General features: G+C 56.5%; 2 protein-coding genes, 1 long non-coding RNA gene and 2 other non-coding genes across 7 annotated transcripts; 2 read left to right on the top strand and 3 right to left on the bottom strand.

Annotated features, from left to right (window-relative positions):
• Window positions 1-2,586: 2,586 nt before the first annotated feature.
• TRNAF-GAA lies at window positions 2,587-2,659 on the bottom strand. The gene has a single exon. It is a non-coding gene; the product is annotated as a tRNA-Phe (tRNA).
• Window positions 2,660-2,787: 128 nt separating this feature from the next.
• NDUFS7 (NADH:ubiquinone oxidoreductase core subunit S7) lies at window positions 2,788-9,011 on the top strand. Of its 3 annotated transcripts, none has more exons than XM_043465604.1 (9): window positions 2,788-2,837; window positions 3,045-3,144; window positions 4,796-4,829; window positions 5,731-5,799; window positions 6,158-6,275; window positions 7,492-7,671; window positions 7,756-7,802; window positions 8,262-8,350; window positions 8,848-9,011. In XM_043465604.1, the coding sequence occupies exons 2-9, from the start codon at window positions 3,129-3,131 to the stop codon at window positions 8,943-8,945; spliced, it is 651 nt and encodes a 216-aa protein (XP_043321539.1). In that variant the 5' UTR covers window positions 2,788-2,837; window positions 3,045-3,128; the 3' UTR covers window positions 8,946-9,011. The 3 variants fall into 3 exon arrangements, with proteins under 3 accessions (XP_043321539.1, XP_043321540.1, XP_043321538.1); XM_043465605.1 differs by having other exon boundaries at window positions 2,799-2,890; XM_043465603.1 differs by lacking the exons at window positions 2,788-2,837; window positions 3,045-3,144 and adding an exon at window positions 3,151-3,334.
• On the top strand, window positions 2,792-2,865 carry TRNAN-GUU. The gene has a single exon. It is a non-coding gene; the product is annotated as a tRNA-Asn (tRNA).
• A 414-nt stretch (window positions 9,012-9,425) lies between the features above and the next one.
• On the bottom strand, window positions 9,426-12,508 carry GAMT (guanidinoacetate N-methyltransferase). The gene is made up of 6 exons (XM_043465602.1): window positions 12,249-12,508; window positions 11,106-11,251; window positions 10,925-10,988; window positions 10,559-10,626; window positions 10,246-10,356; window positions 9,426-9,772 (listed from the first exon to the last, which is right to left on the bottom strand). The coding sequence occupies exons 1-6, from the start codon at window positions 12,427-12,429 to the stop codon at window positions 9,632-9,634; spliced, it is 711 nt and encodes a 236-aa protein (XP_043321537.1). The 5' UTR covers window positions 12,430-12,508; the 3' UTR covers window positions 9,426-9,631.
• Window positions 12,509-16,040: 3,532 nt separating this feature from the next.
• On the bottom strand, window positions 16,041-19,128 carry LOC122439960. Its single transcript, XR_006269022.1, has 3 exons — window positions 18,896-19,128; window positions 17,434-17,528; window positions 16,041-16,372 (listed from the first exon to the last, which is right to left on the bottom strand). It is a non-coding gene; the product is annotated as an uncharacterized LOC122439960 (long non-coding RNA).
• Window positions 19,129-19,313: the final 185 nt, after the last annotated feature.

Genomic DNA, 19,313 nt, shown 5'->3' with positions numbered 1-19,313 from the left:
GTGGCATTGGGCAGCGGTGAGGAAGCTGGAGCCAGCTGACCCAACTGGCTCACCAGGTGAAGGATGTTCAGAAGTGCCTGCCAGGTGGCCCCAGCTCCCCACAGAAGTCAGCACACTGACTGCTTCTGAAGCATCAAGAAGACACCCAGCACGGGAGTGCAGGCAGGGGCCCCCACCAGCTGGCCTGTGGCCTTCTGCATCCCTGTCCTCCAAAGCCCCAGATACCCTGCACCCCCTCACCTGCAGTCCTCCCTCAGCCATCCTGGGCTCCAGCCAGCTAGAGACAGCTGCCTGCGCCTCTGCACGGCCACCTTGCTGCCCCCGGGTCTGGTCATCTCCCACCTGGTCACACTCCCGGTCTGCCCTCTCTGACCCTCCTTCCACCCAGACCCCAGACCTCATCCGTATGCTCTTCCTACATTTGCTTCACCTGTCTGGCTCCAGCCCGGATGGCGTGAGGGGTGATCAGACCCCCAATGGAAGGAGCAGCACATTTCAACAAAACTGCTTTCTGGAGGGGAGTTCCCTGCGTTCACTTGGGCACCTCTTCAAGCCCATCATCATTTATTCGGGAAATTGATTAAAACGAGGAATGCCGGGCACAGGCGTGCGTGCTGAGAATCTCAAGTCGGCTATGCATGTCTGGGCAGTGTGGTCAGGGCCTCTCACCCCTGAGGCGGGGTTTCTCCCTCCTGGCTTTCCTGTCAGGGCACCCCCTCCCCCAGCCCCTGCTTGCCCTCCTCCCCCGCCCTGCAGCTTCCCTCCACCTCTGGCCCCTCTGCCTTCCTCCCTGCTCCTCCTCTAGCCCTGCTCCCCCTCTTCTTCCTCCCTCCTCCCTGCCTGCCCTCTGTTTACTCCCTACCCCATCAGACCTGCTTCTGGTGGGTTGCCCTTTTGAAGGTTCTCCCTGGACGCCCCAGGCTCCTGATCCAGGCTCTTCCCTCCCCATCCAGCGCCTGAGTTATCCAGCCCTGCATCAGCAGTGAAACCAGCCCCGCCTGCTGGCTAGAAACTACATTCTCCTGTGCGCCACTCTGTGGTCTTAGGAGGTCTCCGGCTGGGGCTGCACCATCTGAAGGCTTGGGTGGGGCTAGGGGCTCGGCTCCCAGGTGCCTGGCTCCCAGGACTAGGACATGAGAAAACAGGAGCCTGAAAAAGCTGTGACGATCATGTTGGCGATGTATCCACATTGGTTCCTGAATCGTGAACGTGAGTGTAAGATGTTAGCAATAGGGGACACTGGGTGTTGAGCATAGCAAGCTCCGTACTATGTTCACAACTTTTCTCTCATCAACAGTTTATTTATTTATGGCTGTGCTGGGTCTCCTTTGCTGTGTGTGCTTTTCTCTAGTTTCGGGAGCAGGGACCACTCTCTAATTGCAATGTGTGGTCTTATCACTGCAAGGACTTCTCTTGCTGCTGAGCACAGGCTCTAGGGCCCCCTGGGTCAGTAGTTGTGGCTCTCGGGTGCTAGAACACAGGCTCAATAGCTGTAGCACAAGGGCTTAGTTGCTCCAGGGCATGTAGGATCTTCCTGGACCAGGGATTGAACCTGTAACACCTGCATTGACAGGCGGATTCTTTACCAACGAGCCACCAGAGAAGCCTCCCCGCCCCACCCCCCCACCTTAAAATTTTTTTATTTATTTATTTTTGGCTGTGCTGGGTCTTCTTCTTCTTCTTCTTTTTTTTAAATTAATTAACTTATTTGGGTTTATTTAAATTTAAAAAACAAAAATCCAGCTCCACAGCCTGGCCAGTCGTGGGAACTGAGGACTTGTAGGGTTCCCCTCGGCCCCACCTGCTCTTTACTCCTGCATTTGCTGGAGATGGATGGTGAGGGTGGCCAGAGGCCACTTGCCCCTGCCCAGACCTTGATCGCCAGGCTCCCCGACACCCCTGGGCTGTTCCACGCCCGTCAGGAGGGGTCCTGCTGCTCACCTGAGTTCCCCCGTTTGAGCGTCAATTTCCCTATACATAAAATGAGTAGAACAGGTGCCCCACAGGGCTTTGTCAAAATTATGTCAGTCCAGAGGTAGATAGAATCTGTCTGCCAATGCAGGAGTCACGGGTTGGATCCCTGATCGGGAAGATCCCACAGGCGTCGGAGCAGCTAAGCCCCTGCGACACAACTACTGTCCCGCTCTGCGAAAACAGAAAAGCCTGTGCAGCAACAGACTCAATGAAGCCAAATATACTTAACTTTAAAAACACACACATCGGAGACAAAGGTGTTTTTGCAAACTCCCTTTTGCCGCTCTTGGTGTTCAGCAGTGTTTCTTTTACAATTAGCATTCATTCTAAAAACAAAAAACAAAAAAAACCAATTAGCATTCGTTCTAATCCTACCACTTAAAATACTTTGGAAATCGAGGTAGGAGGGGGCGGTGCTTTGGGGCTGGAATCACAGTTTTGGGGATTGGCGGGACGGGGCGGGGCGGGGCGGACTTGAGGCCTTTTTCCATTCAAGCCCTCCCGCGTTGGCATAAGCCAGTGTCAACATCCACACATTCTTGGTAAACGAGCTGGGAGCAGCTGGATCAGCTCTGAGTCAGAGAAGGCTGATGCTAGCAGCGCCAAAACTTTTGCCGAAACCCGGGATCGAACCAGGGACCTTTAGATCTTCAGTCTAACGCTCTCCCAACTGAGCTATTTCGGCTAGATAGCAGGTGTTTCCCTCATCTCCCGACTCCGCCCCGCTCTGTGCGGCTCGCGCGCAGACGTAGCTCGGGCCGCCCATGTAGGCCGCGCATGCCTCGTAGGGGCGCGCCTGCAATTCAGCCGCAACGCTGTCTCTGTGGCGCAATCGGTTAGCGCGTTCGGCTGTTAACCGAAAGGTTGGTGGTTCGAGCCCACCCAGGGACGCAGCTTACGCTTTTTGCTTCCCCGGGTAAGAAGAGAGTGGGCTACCCTCTTCCTTTTGCCAAGACTCTCCGCGCGTACCTCTGTGTTCTATTTCCGCGTGGGGTGTCCGCAATCGCGCGGCGGTGGGGCGTCCACAAAGGTGGAACGTCCCAACCCGAGTTCCGGTTTTTCCGCACCAGCCGAGCCGCTTTGGGCGACGGCCCGGGGCATCCGGAGCGCTACAGAGGACGGACCGTAGAGGTTGTCTGAAGGCCGAGGCCAAGATGGCGGCGCTGGCGGGTGAGCGGGTTGGGGCGGCGGGGTCTGGGCTTGGGTCGCTCCGGGAGACTTTACCCCCAGCCGCTCGGGCAAGCGGAGGCCGAGTGTGATACAGGCTGCCATCTTTGGGAGGAATTCCAGGCTGGGGCAGAACGGGCCCACATTTCGTCCAGGATGCTGCCTCTGAAATTCCCGGGAAGAGGCGGCGCCGGTGGGTACAGCCCTGACAGGGAGAAAAGTGAGGCCCAGAGAGAGGCTGGGACCCCTGGAGGTCACGCGCCCTGGCAGGGCCGGAACGCGACTCAGGGCAGCCTGCCACTCTGGGAAGGGGTCGGTCACCGGCTGAGCAGGCGTCCTAACCCTGGCTGCTCCAGGGCCCTTTCCTCCTTCGATTAGCGATTAAGCACATAGGATGGATTCCCAGGATTGTAAAGGAAAGTGGGTATCCTGACAGCTGTCAAGATACTGTCTGGAAACCAGGAATCTGTTCGCAGTCCGGGTGCTTCATTAGTCATGCCTGGAAGGCCAGGGTCTAGTGGCAGTTCTGCCAACTGCTGTGTCCTTGAAGGAATGGAGTGGGCACTTTCCTTTACACATGGTTGGCAGCAGTCCCTGTGGCGTAGTTGAGAAATCATTGTCATTTCTGTTGGTGAAATGCCTGCGTCCTGCTAATAATGCTGTAGTTTTGGCTATACTCAGATTTTAAGGAAAGGCCAAATTTTTAGTAAGACGCGGGTGACCATAAAATGGGTATTTTTCCTTCCCGTGCAAGTTCACCGGCCTTCTGAATCCTTACCAGCAGCCTCTTGCTAAGTCTGGACGAGAGGTTGGAATTCCCTCAGCTTGGAGGTGAAAGCCATTTACTGTGCTGTGAATTTATCCAAAGCCCTAAGGTCAGGTTGAGGGGCTGAGGCTGAGAGAGAGGCAGCTCACACAGGAGTCAGGAGTTACCCAGCCTCTGGGACTCCAAAACTCCCAGCCCAGGGCCTGGAGCCTCGCTGAAGTCTGTGGATATGTTGACTTGACACACATCTGTCTGTCTGAGTCAAGGCCATGACAGACACTAAGGGAAGCCAGGGAGGCCCTCGCATCTGGGGCAGGTAGGCACCACACAAGAACATGTGGATGTGGCAGGATCAGGAGGACCTAGGAAGCTAGTGTAGACCCAGGCAGTTGAGCTGAAACCCGTCCCACAAGAAGGGCCGGGTGCTCCAGGCAGAGAGCATGGCAAGTGCAAGGCCCTGAGGCAGGTGGGACACTGATGTGCCTGAGGAAAGGAGCACTGGCCTCCAGTGTGGACTGTGTCGTTGGAAACAGGGGAATGACACTGGACACTGTCTAGTGTCTGCTTCATATTCTGAAAGATGGCTTTTTTTTTTTTGGCTATACCTCACAGCTTGCAGAATCTTAGTTCCCTGACCGGGGATCAAACTCGGGCCCCTTGCAGTGGAAGCACGGAGTCCTGACCCCTCGACCACCAGGGAAGTCCCCTGAAAGATCGCTCTGTACCAAACATTTGTTAAATGGAGTCTAGATAGACTGAGGGTGAGAGAGGGGGATGCTAGGTTCTGGCAGGCAATTGCCTGGCTGGACACTCCCGGCCGGTGTGGCCTCTGATGCTGTCTCAGCTCACTGCCCACTCACTGCCTCCACCCTGTGGTTCTCTCTGCAGCTCCCCGCCTGCTCCGCCCGATCCTTGCTGTGCGGTGAGTGCCTGCCTCCGACTCTGATCCTGACCCTCTACCCATAGCAGTGAGGCCCTGGCCGGGAGGGGCTTAAATGGTGCCAATAGGGTGCCTCAGACTTGGGAGGGTCCTCCAGCAGCACCAGGTTGGGGGCCGTCTGGCCTCCAGACCCATGTCTCCCTGCTCTCGTGCCCTCAACTCAGCCATTACCTGGCACTGGAAGGCTTCTGGTACATTTGCTCAGGCAGCAGCCCTGTGCAGACCTCCTTGGGACGGGAAGGCAGGTGGCTGCCAGGGCCTTGGTGCAAACAAAGCCCAGAAATCCAGCCCCAGCCCCGAGCTTTCAGGGACACAGCAGATCTCAGGGGAGGGTCTTCTGTTTTTTTTTTTAATACCAAAAACATTTTGTCTTGGGTTGCAGCTGATTAACAATGTTGTGATAGTTCCAGTGAACAGTGAAGAGGCTCAATCATATATATACATGTGTCCACTGTCCCCCAAACCCCAGGGGAGGGTCTTCTTAATGGAGGGGAGTTGGGGGCTCTGAGGACTCTGTGGATTTGGGCTGATTTTATTTTGATAGGCTTTTCCCCTGGGAATAAAATAGATAATGCAAAGCAAAGGGAAAGTGGGAAAAACAAGGAAAATTTCAGATGCAGAGCAGGTACTCTCTAGATCAGGGATCAGCAGATTTGTTTCTGCAAAGGGCCACATAGTGGACATTTTCGATTCTGGCTCTTTAAAAACAGCCATAGCCACCAAGAAAGTGAACGGGCATGGCTGTGTGTCAGTAAAGCTTAATTTACAAAAACAGGCGGAAGGCTATATTTGGCCCCTGGTCGGTCCCCCCATGCTGGTCCCGGGGTGACCCTGTCAGCAGGCGCCCCGGGCTCCCTGTCATGTGTGGTCTGTCTCTTGGCAGCTCTGGCATGGGTGCTGCTCTGCAGGTGCGCGGGGTCCATTCGAGCATGGCCGCTGACAGCCCGAGCAGGTAAGGCCGGCCTTCCTGGGAGCTAGCCCCCGCCACCCTTGCCTGCACAGCAGTGGCCTGTGGTAACCCTGGGGCCCTCCCACCACCCAGTGGGGCCATACCAGGGATCCCTGCCCTCAGAGTCCTGCCCAGCCCCTCCTGCACATCCAGACTGATGGCTGCACATGTCCAGACCAGGAGCTTCCTGACAGAGTGTCAGCCAAACCTGTTTTCCAGTTGAGGAGACCAAGTCCTTGAGAGGACAAGGTCCCACTGGGACTGCAATGAGGCATGTCCTGCCCCAGGCCTGGGCAGCAGGTGGGGGCAGAGGGGGCGCCTGCCTGGCTGACGCCTCCCCATGCCATGTGTCTGTGTCCAGCACCCAGCCTGCCATATCCCAGGCCAGAGCCGTGGTCCCCAAACCTGCCGCACTTCCCAGCAGCCGGGGCGAGTATGTGGTGGCCAAGCTGGACGACCTCATCAACTGGGCACGCCGGGTGAGCCCCTCCCTGTCTCCGTCCCTCAGGCCCCTGCTGCCAAGTGTCCACAGAGCGGGCCAGGCCCCTCTGTGTGAAGACCTGAGGCTCTAATTCTCAAGATCTCTGCCCTTCCCCCTGCCACCTCCCAGAGAGGATGATCCACCTCCTTCCTGTCCTTCTGTCTTCTGTTCCTCTTTTTTCTCTTTTAATGTAAAACCCATGTTTTTAACTGGAAATGGGTGATGAAAACAGTAGCTCCTTCCCAGCAGATATCCTAACTTCCACCCCACCCCCCGTGTTGGCCTTGGGACAGTCTGCTATCCTTGTGCTCATCTGTGTCTCCCTCAGGACACGTGTCCTCTGCCCTAGGACAGGGGCTCCTTTCAGTGCCCCTAGGGCGCCCCGCTGGGGAACAGGCCCCTATTGATGGTGCTGTAAAATGTCCATGTGTGACCAGCAGGGCTGCAGTGAGCGCCCCTCCAGACCCGCAGCTCCAGGGTGGCCATGTCACTGTGGCCAGGCACTGTGGAGTCGGCCACTGTGGGCACCGCTTGGGTGCCCTGCCATGTTGGGCTGCCCTTGCCCTCTGGTGGCCTAAGCCCTGTCACCTGAATTAGCACATTTGCAGGGCAGCAGGGACCTTGGCCAGATCCCAGAATGGACACAGACAAGCAGAGAGAACAGCTAGGATGGTGGGAATCAGACACCACAAGTTGGAGGGAAGTCAGGATGCATCCAGGAGGCCTTCCTGGAGGAATTGGTCCTTTGAGTTCAGGCACTGTTGGGAACAAGGCCCTGCAGGGGCTTAATCACAAGCTCTAAATCTGTGCCAGGTGTAATCACTGGGTGCTCAGAGCAGCATGTGCCATATTGGAGGCCAGATTTAGGGGAGACTGGGGTTGTGTGCACTGTATCATTAAAACTATTTGCACTTGGTTTTAGGGCTTTTCTGTTTGTTTTTCTTTTTGGTAATGTGGCTGCTGGGAAGCATGGACCCACTGGCCAAACTCACTTTCCCCTCCTGGCAGGCAGTCCTGGGCTGGGGCAGCATGCTCAGGCTGGTGACCAGCATCCAGAATGCCTTGGGGTTTGGAGGTCATGTAGTCACTGTGGGCTAAGGTGTCATCTTTGAAGAAAGGCTAGGCATTTGGATTTTTCTTTGTGAAATCGCCCAATTTCTTTAAATATGGTGGGCCCCTCAGTCTACTCACTGGCTACCCACCCTGCCCTGCAGAGCTCGATGTGGCCCATGACCTTCGGCCTGGCCTGCTGTGCCGTGGAGATGATGCACATGGCGGCACCCCGCTATGACATGGACCGCTTTGGCGTGGTCTTCCGTGCCAGCCCACGCCAGTCCGATGTGATGATCGTTGCTGGGACGCTCACCAACAAGATGGCCCCTGCGCTCCGCAAGGTGGGCCCAGCCCCAAGGCTCACCCTTACTCTCCATCCCCCACCCCCCAGCCTTGAGCCGCACACAGACTCCTGTCTCTTCCAGGTCTATGACCAGATGCCAGAACCCCGCTACGTCGTATCCATGGGGAGGTGAGTGCCCAGCAGGGCAGGGTCGGATGACAGACAGGCCGGTGACACACTGGTCTCTCTCCTATCTCCTTTCTGTGCTGCCTTCTGACGGGGGTCGTCCAGAATGTCCCCTTCTGCCCTGTGACAGCCATGCCCCCACCCCACAGCCTGTCCAGTTCCTGTCTGTGTCCATGGTAGGACCATGGGAGGTACATCCTGCTCTGGGGGGCTGCAGCCTTCTCCCCACCTGGCCAGCTCCTATTTCTCCAGGCTGTGTAGTCATCTAATTTCTTGGTGGAGGTGGAATTGACATACTATAAAATTCTCCCTTTCAAAATGTACTGTTCCGTGAGTTTTGGCGCATTTAGTGTTGTGCACCCATCGTATCTATGGAAGAGGTGTGGGCTGGGGGCTGGGAGGGGGGAGAGAGGTGGCCAGGTTGGTGGGAAAGGCCCTCACAGCCCCGCTCCCCTCCCCCAGCTGCGCCAACGGAGGTGGCTACTACCACTATTCCTACTCAGTGGTGCGGGGCTGCGACCGTATCGTTCCAGTGGACATCTACGTCCCAGGTGAGCCCCCACGGGGCGCACAGAACCCCGTCTCCCCCATTGAGAGGGCTCACCCTGTGAAGCATGAGCAGACCTAGGGTCCCAGAAGAGTGGCACCCCAGCCTTTTCCCCGTCGTCCGTGGAAGGTCTTCCCAGCTGTAGGTCTTTGACTTTACCAGGATTCAGCTCGCTCCAGTCTGCCCCCAGCTCTTTGAAAGGGCCCTGGGGGGCGGGGCAGTGTGGCCTGGATGTCAGCAGGCCGCCCACACTTGTCTCCTGGGTCCCTAGCCAGGTAACGTGGGGGTGAGGGCCGTGGACAGGGCAGATCACCTGGGTGGGGCCCTCCGGGCCTTCCCCCACCTATGTCTTGGCCTGGAAGTCAGTCCTGGGTTCATTCCGTCTGGCGGGCCTGGACCCCGAGGGTGGCCCGCCCACCTGCCCACCCCCAGGCCCATCCCAACTGGTGTTGGTTGAAGGGGTCCGGAGCTTGAGGCACCACTCGCACCGCTCCGCTCTAGGCTGCCCGCCTACGGCCGAGGCCCTGCTCTACGGCATTCTGCAGCTGCAGAAGAAGATCAAACGGGAAAAGAGGTTGCGGATCTGGTACCGCAGGTAGTGCTGGCGCCCGGCCGCCCTGTGCATCGTCCCCCCAAGAGGCGGTCAATAAACCCGATCAACCTTCCCTGCGCTCCCGCCCAGCGTGCTCTGTGGGCGGGGCTGGGGGCCTGCGGGGAGGGCGGGGCCTTGCTCTCGTGTAGGGGGAAGCTGAAGCCCCTGGAGGGCGTCGAGTCAGAGGAAACAGGATGATGGGAGAGTTGGGGTGCAGCCTGACTGGGTGGGACCAGAGGGTCTGGATCTTGGGGCTGCCACCCTGTGTGGCCCTGACCTAGTTCCGCCTCTTCTGAGGACCTCAGGTGCCCACCAGCGGGAGGGCGGGACGGGCCATCGGTGATTGATTGTCAGTGTCTGCCAAGGGCGGGACGGGAGATCGGGAAACTAGTGGGGAATGGCCACCGGCTCCTAAAAGCCCTTGTAGCAGATTTCTTTCCTTTTACCATTCTTTAGAGAGGCAGGAAAAGTAAAAGCAAACACACACTTGTGTCCCACTGCTGATGGGCCAGACCAGCATTAGCGTTTATTTCATCCCCAGGTCCTCTGGCAGAGAGGGACAGGGAAGCTGGCGTGGGTCTGGACCAGGGCTGAGGGCTGGAGCCCTCAATTCCGGTCACAAAGGCACTGAGTAGGGGTAGGGGTTCCCGAAACCCAGGTCCCCCAGGCGGCGTGGGCAGCTGGCCCTTGGGCTCAGTGCTTGGTGACCAGGGGCGTGATCATCCGCGGGAAGGAGTAGTAGCGGCAGTCGGCTGGCGGGACCAGCTCCAAGATCTGCGTGCGGATGTTATCCCGCCGGAAGCCCGCCTCCAGCAGGGCCGGCACCTGCGTCTCCTGGCCAGAGGGAGGCGCCAGGTCACGGGGAGTGGGGGGCAGTGGTGACCTCTGCTGACCGCCCCTCTGCCAGGTACCCTGGGGCCTAGGCGGGGTCGGAGGCCTGGGTGTGGGTGTCTCCCGGTGTTCAAACACCACTTCCAGGCTGTTAGGGTGTATCGCCTAGTTCGTCTTCGCAGATAGAGGAAACCAAGTGGGCAAAGGCCCGAGACAAAGGTGGCCAGAAGAATAAAGAGAAGCCTGGGTGCAGGAGGGCAGAGGGAGGGGTGCGGGGACTCTGGGCTGCATCCCTGTATCCCCAGGGCCTGGGGGAGCCACCAGATGTCAGTCTGGAGAGACTGACCTCTCCTGATGTACAAGTGGGCACTGAGTCCACCGAGATCAGCCCCTAGGGCCGGCGGAAGCCAGGGACTCTCCCCAGATCACAGCTGCTTCCCCACCCAGAGTCACTGCCCGGGATGGGGGTGGGGCACCTCAAACATGGTGGTGATGTCCGAATACTTGGTCTTCATCAGCTCCCCCCAGGAGGTGAGGTTACAGTAGGTGAGGACACCCCCTGGCTTCAGCAGGCGGAAGGCATGGTCCTGGGAGTGGGGGTGAGGGTGAACAGTGGTCAGGAAGGGATGTGAGGGTGGGCAGAGGTGTTCCCAGCAGACCTCCCACCTCCTGGCAGGTCAGGGGAATAGTGGAAGGAGAGGTGACCCTGTATGGACAGCAGGTGCCCCCCACGGGGCTGGCCCTCCATCCTGGGGCTGGTAGCCCACATTCCACCATCAGTGGCCCTACCCGAATGAAGTTGAACTGGTGAGTGTGCCAGGTCTCCTCCGACAGCGGGTACGTATCGTACAGGATCCCTGTGTGGGAGGATGGAAGTCACATGGTTGGGGGGGGCAGCCTCACCGGGCAGGGCTGCCAGTAGGAGCCTCAGGGAGGCCCGAAGTGCCACAGCCACTTGTACGCATCATGTCTCTTCCGTCCTTCAGGAGGTATATGCACACCTGCGTGCCAGGCTCCTGGACGTGCATCCGTCCGTGCCTGCCTCTTGGCTCTGCACCCCAGTGAAACGTCGAGGCTTCATAAGCAGGCAGAGGGGCTGGCAGACCCAGCAGAGCCTCCCCCGCCCCCCCCCCCCCAGCTCCCAGAGCCCCTCACCATCAAAGTGACTGTCTGGCAGGGTGGGTGCCACCTCCTCCCACAGGCCTTTCAAGGGAACCACCTTGGGGCAGAGGAGAAAAGAAGGCTAAGTCAGAGGGGGCCCAGAACTCCCATCTGTTAGGAGGGAAGGGGCAAGGCCTTCACCCTGAAGACAGGGACCAAGGGCAGAGACAGGCACCTTATGTGGCTGCTGCAGGGCCCAATCCTGGAGCCGCTGGAAGACGCCCTCGTTGCACTCAATGATCCAGTGCTCCTCGATGGGAGCCTCCTGCACCTTTGTGGCTGCGATGGCCATGCCGAAGCCCACTTCTAGCACCCGGCCCCCTAGGCAGACAGAGAGCCCAGGTGTTAACCCGCTGGGTGGGGCTGATGAGGCCACCTGGAGGAGGGGGCACGGGGGCAGGGCTTTGACGGGGAGAAACATTTGCCACAAGGACCGGGCGGCACAGCAGAGCAGAGGTGGGACAGAACACAGCAGCTCTGAGAGGGAACAGCGTGGGCCTGGGCCAGCAGCCAGGGAGGGTGGCCTACCAGGGAGGCCCCGGACAACGGCCACTGGGCTGGCCAGGCCAGGAGGCAGGACAGACCCTGGACTTTGAGCCCTGGCCCAGGCTGTTTACACTGAGGGTGCTTATCTGCCAATTTGGGCAGTCCCCCAGCCCCGCAACAGTGAAGTCAACAAAGGACAAGGAAGAACCAGGATTCAAGGCCCAGGCCTGGAACAGGAGGGCAGGGACTGATCCCCTTTGGGTCAAAGACGGAGGCAGAGAAACACCCTAACTAAGCAGGGACACTGGCTGTGCCCATTTGGTAGATGGGGACACAGAGGCCCAGAGGTGGCATGCACAGCCTCTGGGGTCGTGGGGATCCCTGAGCACCCCATGGGCTCTGACACCTGGTGCAGGGCCACCTTCGACAGCTGTCTCCCGGCCTCAGCTTTCCCGGAGCTATTCTTAGCTGAGGCGGGCCTCCCGCGACTCCTAGGCAGACTCCAAATCCCTACGTGGGCTTGGGCAGCACCTCGCCAGGCTGCCATTCCCCGTCCTCGACCTCGTGCGGGGTGGGGGTGGGGGGGACCGGAGGCTGAGTTCCGCATCTGAGGACCCATCCCCCGATTCACCCCCATCCCCGAGTCGGGGCGTCAGTGCTCCTGGAGAGGGCTTTCCTGGTACTCAAGGCGCCCGCAGCGCCCCCAGGACAACCCCGCTGCCCTAGCGAGCGGCCCTACATTCCAGGCGAGGAAAGAATGCGCACAGAGACTCCGCCGCGTCGCCGGAGAGCGGGCTGGCCTCGGTCGGCCCCGCTCGCCGGGCCGGGCTACCTCTGGAGGCGGCGGCAGCCGCCAACGCGTGCATGTAGGGGGTCTCCCAGCGCTCCATCACCGGCTTGCCCAGGATCTGCAGGTGCGTGTCCGACGCGTCGTAGGCCGCGGGCGCAGCCCGCCAGGCGGGGCTGCAGTTCTCGCCGGGCGCGAAGATAGGGGTCGCGGCGGGGGCGCTCATGCTGCGGGATAGACCGCACACCCTGCAAGCTCCGGAGGGGCAGAGCCGCGTCCCTGCAGGGCCTTCTGGGCAGGGGGCGGGGCGGGGCGGGGCGGGTGGTGGGCGGGATGAAAGGCCCAGGGCACATGGCGCGAGCTCATTGCGCGGCGGCACGAGCGGCCTCTAGCGGCTGTGGTGGAAAAGGCGGCCCTCGGTGGGTCCCGGATCCCTTCGACGGTCCCTCCTCGCTAAGTCTCCAGCGCCTGGCGGGTAGACCAGGCACTGGAGCCCTCGGGGTCCTCACCCTGTCGCTTTCCTGCCTCAGTTTCCTCATCTGTCACCACCGACTGCATCAACATCCCCCTCCTTGCTGGAGTGTGAAGGTCTAAGGATTTTCCAGGCAGGGTTGGAAGTGCTTTAAAGTGTTTACAATTAGTCGTCCTTCAGAAGTGTTGCAGTGGCTTCTTTTATCCTTTTATCCTTATTTAATTTTTAGTTTTGGGCGTGCCACATGGCTTATGGGATCTTATTTCCCTGACCAAGGATTGAAACTTGGATGCACAGTGAAAGCGCCACCAAGTCCCAACCCCTGGACTACCAGGGAGTTCCCTTATCCCTCCTCATTTTACAGGTGGAGAAACTAATGCTCCACAGGCAAAGCTGGCAACCTCACGGCTGTGAGTGCACGGGTGCAGGGACCCAGAACAAGCCCTGACCACCCCTCCTGAGCTCAGATCATCCCCCCCTCCCCCCCCCCGCATGCCACCTGAGACCCCAGAGGCCTAATGAGCAGCTCAGGGCACAGAGGCCTCTAGCGCTGGGACTGAAACACCCACCCCAGCAGTCAGCAGTTGCCAGATCCTCCTCCCCAGGACAGTAGGCAGGACAGCCCACCCCTGCTGTCTCGCCCCAGGGCAGCCTGGGAGTCAGCTATGTCCTCTGCCTGCCATGCTGGGACCCGGCCCCAAGTGGAGCTGGGATGTCCTCCAGGCTCTTCCTTTTCCTGTCTGTCTGCACACCGGGGGCCCCTGGGTGTGAATCTGGAACACTCCATCCCTGCCAAACCTTTTGCACATCCCAGTGAACATGTGGGAAAACTGAGGCCCAAAGAGGCTGAGGTCTGAACAAAGATCCATACAGCCAAAGCTATGGTTTTCCCAGTAGTCACGTACAGTTGTGAGAGTTGAACCATAAAGAAGGCTGAGGGCGGAAGAACTGATGCTTTTGAACTATAGTGCTGGAGAAGTCTCTTGAGGGCCCTTTGAATTGCAAGAAGATCAAACCAGTCAATCCTAAAGGAAATCAATCCTGAATATTCATTGAAAGGGCTAATGCTGAAGCTCCAATACTTTGGCCACCAAAGAGCTGACTCATTGGAAAAAATCCTGATGCTGGGAAAGATTGAAGGCAAGAGGAGAAGAGAGTGACAGAGAATGAGACTGTTAGATAACATCATCGACTCAATAGACATGAATCTGAGCAAACTGTGGGAAATAGTGTTGGACAGGGAGCCTGGCGTGATGCAATCCACGGGGTCACAGAGAGTTGGACATGACAGCGAATGAACAACAACAAGCCACGCCCTTCTGTGTCTGCCTCTGGATGGCTGCTAACAGCCCTGACCTGGCTCCAGACTCCTCCCCACAGGCCCTGCCCACCCCCTGCAGAGCTCCTGTGTCCTTCCTGCCCCCAGTCCTTTGCACACACACTCTCCCCTGCCTGGACAGCTTCTCTACTCTCCTGGCCTGGTTGTCTTCTCTTTCTGCTTCATGGCTGCAGCCACACCTCCTCTGGGAGGCACCCCCCTTCCAGGCTGAGTACAGCCCATTTGAAGCTGTTTTATCTCTGGTACCTCTCTTTGGTATTTTACTCACTGAAGGTATTTCTTTAAGGTCTGTCTGACCCACCTGGTACACAGAAAGTGCTTGATTAAATCTTGGGGGTACACTGGTTCTCATATGGTCTGGATGGAAGAGACTCTCAGGAAGAGGCACGGTGAATAGATGTCCCAGGCACCAGGCACCAGGGCTTGGCTCACACTGCTTTTTGTCTCACGTGAGTTCATGTTGTCTAGTTACGGCTGTGCTGGGCACTGTGGTGGGGGCTTTGCAGGCATGCACCCCAGTATCCTTGAGCCACCCATGTACACAGGAGGCACTCACTAATGTCACCCATCAAGCAATGCCCCAGAATGCCTAGCCAGAGACAGGGGAAGGCAGGCTGTATTCATTAGCTATTGTTGTTGTTCAGTCACAAAGTCATGTCTGACTCTCTGTGACCCCATGGACTGTAGCCCGCCAGGCTCCTCTGTCCATGAAATTCTCCAGGCAAGAACACTGGAGTGTGTTTCCATTTCCATCCCCCAAGGGATCGTCCAGACCCAGGGATCGAACCCACGTCTCCGGCATTGGCAGGTGTGTTCTTTACTGCTGAGCCTCCAGAGAAGCCCTCATTGCTATTGCTATATAACAGACTGCCCCAAATGTAGCCGCTTAAAACAACCCAGTTTAGCATCTTTCTGTGGGTCAGATTCAGGTGCAGCTTAGCAGGTCCTCTGCTTCACAGCCTGTGGCATGGCTGCAACTGAGATGCTGCCCAGGGCTGGGGGACTCATCTGAAACCCCAGCTGGGGACGGGTCCACTTCCAGGGTTGCTCACCGGAAGTTGGCTGCATTCAGTTCCTGGCCACCTGGGTCTTCCTGAATTTTCACCTTGGTTTCCAGCAAGACGGAAGTCAGAACCGTTTACAGTCTGGTCACAGGACATCCTCATACCCTGGTCATGTCCTATTGGTTAGAAGCCAGGTGCACAAGGGTAGGGACCCCAGGAGCCTATGAGGTAGGGGTCACTCTCAGAAGCTGCTGCCCACTCAGACGCTAAGAGGAAGCCATGGGCAGAGGAGGGAGTCAGCACTGTCACCTGCAGCTTTGCTGTCAGGAGACATGGAACCTCCCGTGTCTGGTCAGGCTGCCACTTCCCAGTAGTTGCCGGCAAACAGCCGGGACTCCATCCCCAAGAGTGGCTGAGAGCATAGCACAACCTGGCTGGCAACTCAGCCCAGGGGTCTCTGTTCCAGCCTCAGTGGCTGGTGTCCTCTTCTCTCAGTGGAGTGACTACTCTTGCCCCGCTGATGTCTTCAAATAAACGACACATGGTGGTTCCTTGTGTCCACTTTTCTCAAGAGAGCCTAGCGTGCGTGCCCTAGTATCTGCATTTCACAGACTTGGACTCAGAGAAAGAAGGTGACTTTCTCAAGGACACACAGTGAATCAGTGGCAGAGAGGATGGGAACAGGTGTGTACCTGACTCCAGACTGCAGTCTTCAAAGATGTTTTAAAAGAAGGAAAATATTTATTTTCTGATTAGAAAGGTGACACAGTTGAACAAAAGAGTCCAACGTTATAGAGTTGGCAAACTCTGGCCTGCGGGTCACATCCCCTTTCTGTGGTTTTGTTATAGCATCAGTAGATAAAGAATCTGCCTGCCAATGCAGGAGACACAGGAGATGCAGGTTTGATCCCTGATGGGGAAGATCCTCTAGAGAAGGGAATGGCAACCCACTCCAGTAGTCTTGCCTGGGAAATCCCATGGACAGAGGAGCCTGGTGGGGTACAGTCCATGGGATCATAAAGAGTCAAATACAACTGAGTGACTAAGCAGGCAAGGATGTACGTGAGCTAAGAATGTTTTTTTTACATCTTTAAATGGTTGAATGAAAATCAAAGTATTTTGAGACACATGGAAATTATATGACAGTCACATTGGTGTGGCTGTAAATAAAGTTGATAGTCAAAAAAAAAAAAAGTTGATAGTCACAGCTATTCGTTTCCATATAAACTCTGGTGCTTTCCGATTATAACAGCACAGAGTCATTGCCACGGACCTTCAGAGCCGAAAACATTTACTGTGTGGCCCTGAACAGAAAGCTTCCAAGCCCCCTTCCAGAGCAGCCCGCAGCTCCTTCCTGGAAAATGAAAGTCACCCAGTTATTCAGCACATATCAAGTTCCTCACCCTGGGGGTCCTGCCCTGGCCCCACCCAGAGCTCAAAGCATATTGAGAGATGGACCAGAAATAAATAATAAGTGCATGTCACCTGGCAGCTATGACAAAACAAAATCCCCATGATCCCTGCCCCCTGTCCAGGTCTCTCCTCTACCAGGCAATGTCAATGCCATATGTTTTCTCTGTACACAATGTTACATATAGTTTTTAAATTAAAAGGGTCCAGTGGGCTTCCCAGGTGGCACTAGTGGTAAAGAACCCACTTGCCAATGCAGGAGACATAAGAGACGTGGGTTTGATCCCTGAGTTGGGTAGATTCCCTGGAGGAGGACCTGGCAACCCACTCCAGCATTCTTGCCTGGAGAATCTCATGAACAGAGGAGGCTGGTGCGCTATAGTCCCTGGGGTCTTGCACAGAGTCAGACACAACTGAGCGACTTAGGACACACAAAAAGGCATTTGTACATCCATGTTCATAGCAGTATTATGCACAATAACCAAAGGGTAGAAATTACCCAAGTGTCTGTCAATGGGTGATGAATAAACAGTATGTGGTCCTTCCACACATAGGGGACTATCACTCAGCCATGAAAAGGGATGAAGTGCTGCCACTCGCTGCCATATGGATGGACCTTGAAGACATGATGCTCAGTGAGAGAAGCCAGACACAGAAGGACACACACTGTTTGATTTCACTCACAGGAGGTCCCTAGAAGTGTCAGATCCAGAGACAGGAAGTAGATAGTGGGGCCAGGGACTGGGGGAGGGGATGGGAAGTCAGTGTTTCATGGGGACAGAGTTTCAGTTTGGGAAGATGAGAAAGTCAGGAGATGATTGGGGGAGGGGCTGCATGACAGTGTGAATGTGCTTAATGCCACTGAGCTCTGTACTGATACATGGTTACAATGGTAACTGGTATATTTTACTGCAATTGAGAAAAGGGCAAAACCTATATTCTGTGTATTGGGTATGCCTAAACCAACCCATGTTAGGAGTTACATTCAGGAAAGTGTGCACATACCTGTTTTTGATTCACTGTTCGCCCTTGGGTGGGAAGAAGGAAGTGAACGGGGAGGAGGGAAAAGCAAGCCGTCAAGTTCATCTCTTCAAAAAGATCTGAAGCAAAAGTTACAAAAATGCTAAAATGTGTTGGTTTCAGTGACAGGTACATGGCTGCTTGTTTTATCTTGAGTAAATGTCTGTGTTTTTATTTTTATTTATATATTTATTTTGCTGCATGGAGGATCTTAGTTCCCCAACTAGGGATTGAACCCCTGCCCCCTGCAATGGAGGGGTGTTGTCTTAACAATTGGGCTGCCAGGGAAGTCCCTAAAAGTACATTATTTTAAGCGATTTATGTCTGCCTTCCTTCATTTGACCACATCCTGTGCATTTCATTCACGCCCTTGTGGTTTATTTATCCAATCAACAATGGACGGACAGGTGAAGTGAAGTGAAAGTTGCTCATTCGTGCCTGACTCTTTGCAACCCCATGGACTATACAGTCCATGGAATTCTTCAGGCCAGAATACTGGAGTGGGTAGCCTTTCCCTTTGCCAGGGGATCTTCCCAACCCAGGGATTGAACCCAGGTCTCCCACATTGCAGGCGGATTCTTTACCAGCTGAGCCACCAAGGAAGCCCGGATGGACACACGGGTTGTTTCCCATTTTCTGATCTTCTAATAGTGGGGTGTGTGCATTAGGGCATGTCTATCTGTTTTCCCACTTGGGCCATGCTCCTCCCTCTCCTGCCAAGTGTTACAGGTTTCTTCTGACCTGAAAAGCTTTGCAAAGTCCCAGGGGAAGGACAGAACACCTCCCTGATGCTACCTGAGCTCACTGCTTTCCCCCTCCGCTGAGCCTCTGTTTCTCACCTGCAAATGGGGACTGATAAGTTACCCTCCTCCCATGGAATCGATTATGCCAACGTGCTTAGCAAATTGTAAAGTGACCTAAGTGAGGTGTATTATAAATGTTTTATGTTATACTCTTGGCCTGACACCTGGTTCCTTCATTCCTCACAGTTCATTTGATTTTATGGTGAATCAGTTATATTGTTAGGCTACCAAGAGGCTGAAAAAGTGAGTGAAAAGTCACTAGGCAGCAGGAACCACCATCTGACAACAGCATACAGGTCAGTTTTTATCATATCATGGTCTATGGGTTGCTCCACCTCCCTTGTTGACGCGGTGGGCAGATTATTCTTTGTTGGGGGACTCTCCTGCCCATTGTAGGGTATTTAGCAGCACCCCAAGCCTCCACCCACTAGGTGCCAGTAGCACCCACAGCCAGTGGTGATAACCAAAACTGTATCTCCAGACATGGCTCAGTGTCCCCAGAGGAGGCTGAATCACCCTGGATGAAACCCACCCCTTGGCAGGACCATCCTTGGCACATGGCAGGGGCTCAATGTGTTTTCATAATCATTGGATCTACAGCCAACTGTTGGGTTTGATTCTAGTTTTTCCCCTGAGTGAGTGACCTTGGGCCGGTGATTCAGCCTCTCTGACCGTCGGTATCTTCTGGGGCAGCTGGAGCAGCTGAGGTGAGGGAGCTGAACGTAGGGCCCCCGCCTCCTGCGGTCTGGCGACGTGAGAGCGTGGCCAACATCCGGAGCTAACTCCACCCGCGTCCGCCGGCCCCCACTCGAGACCGAACAAGGAAGCCGCAGCCGCGCCTGCGTCCCGCAGTGCCTAGCCCAGAGCTCCCGGTCGCGCACGCGCCCCGCGCGGCCGCGCATGCACACACGCTCTCAGCACGCGCACGCACGCAGCTTGGCCCGCGCCCCCCCTCCGCGGGGCGGGGTCGGAGCCGGCGCGCGGGACTCCACTTCCCAGCATGCCCCGCGGCGACGCTCGCAGCCGCTGAGGAAGAAGGCCGAAGCGCGGCGGCCGAACGGC

The sequence above is a fragment of the Cervus canadensis genome, chromosome 4 (assembly GCF_019320065.1).
Source record: "Cervus canadensis isolate Bull #8, Minnesota chromosome 4, ASM1932006v1, whole genome shotgun sequence".
Taxonomy (NCBI): domain Eukaryota; kingdom Metazoa; phylum Chordata; class Mammalia; order Artiodactyla; family Cervidae; genus Cervus; species Cervus canadensis.
The sequence above is the reverse complement of the archived record's forward strand: the minus strand, read 5'-3'. Positions and strand labels throughout refer to the sequence as shown.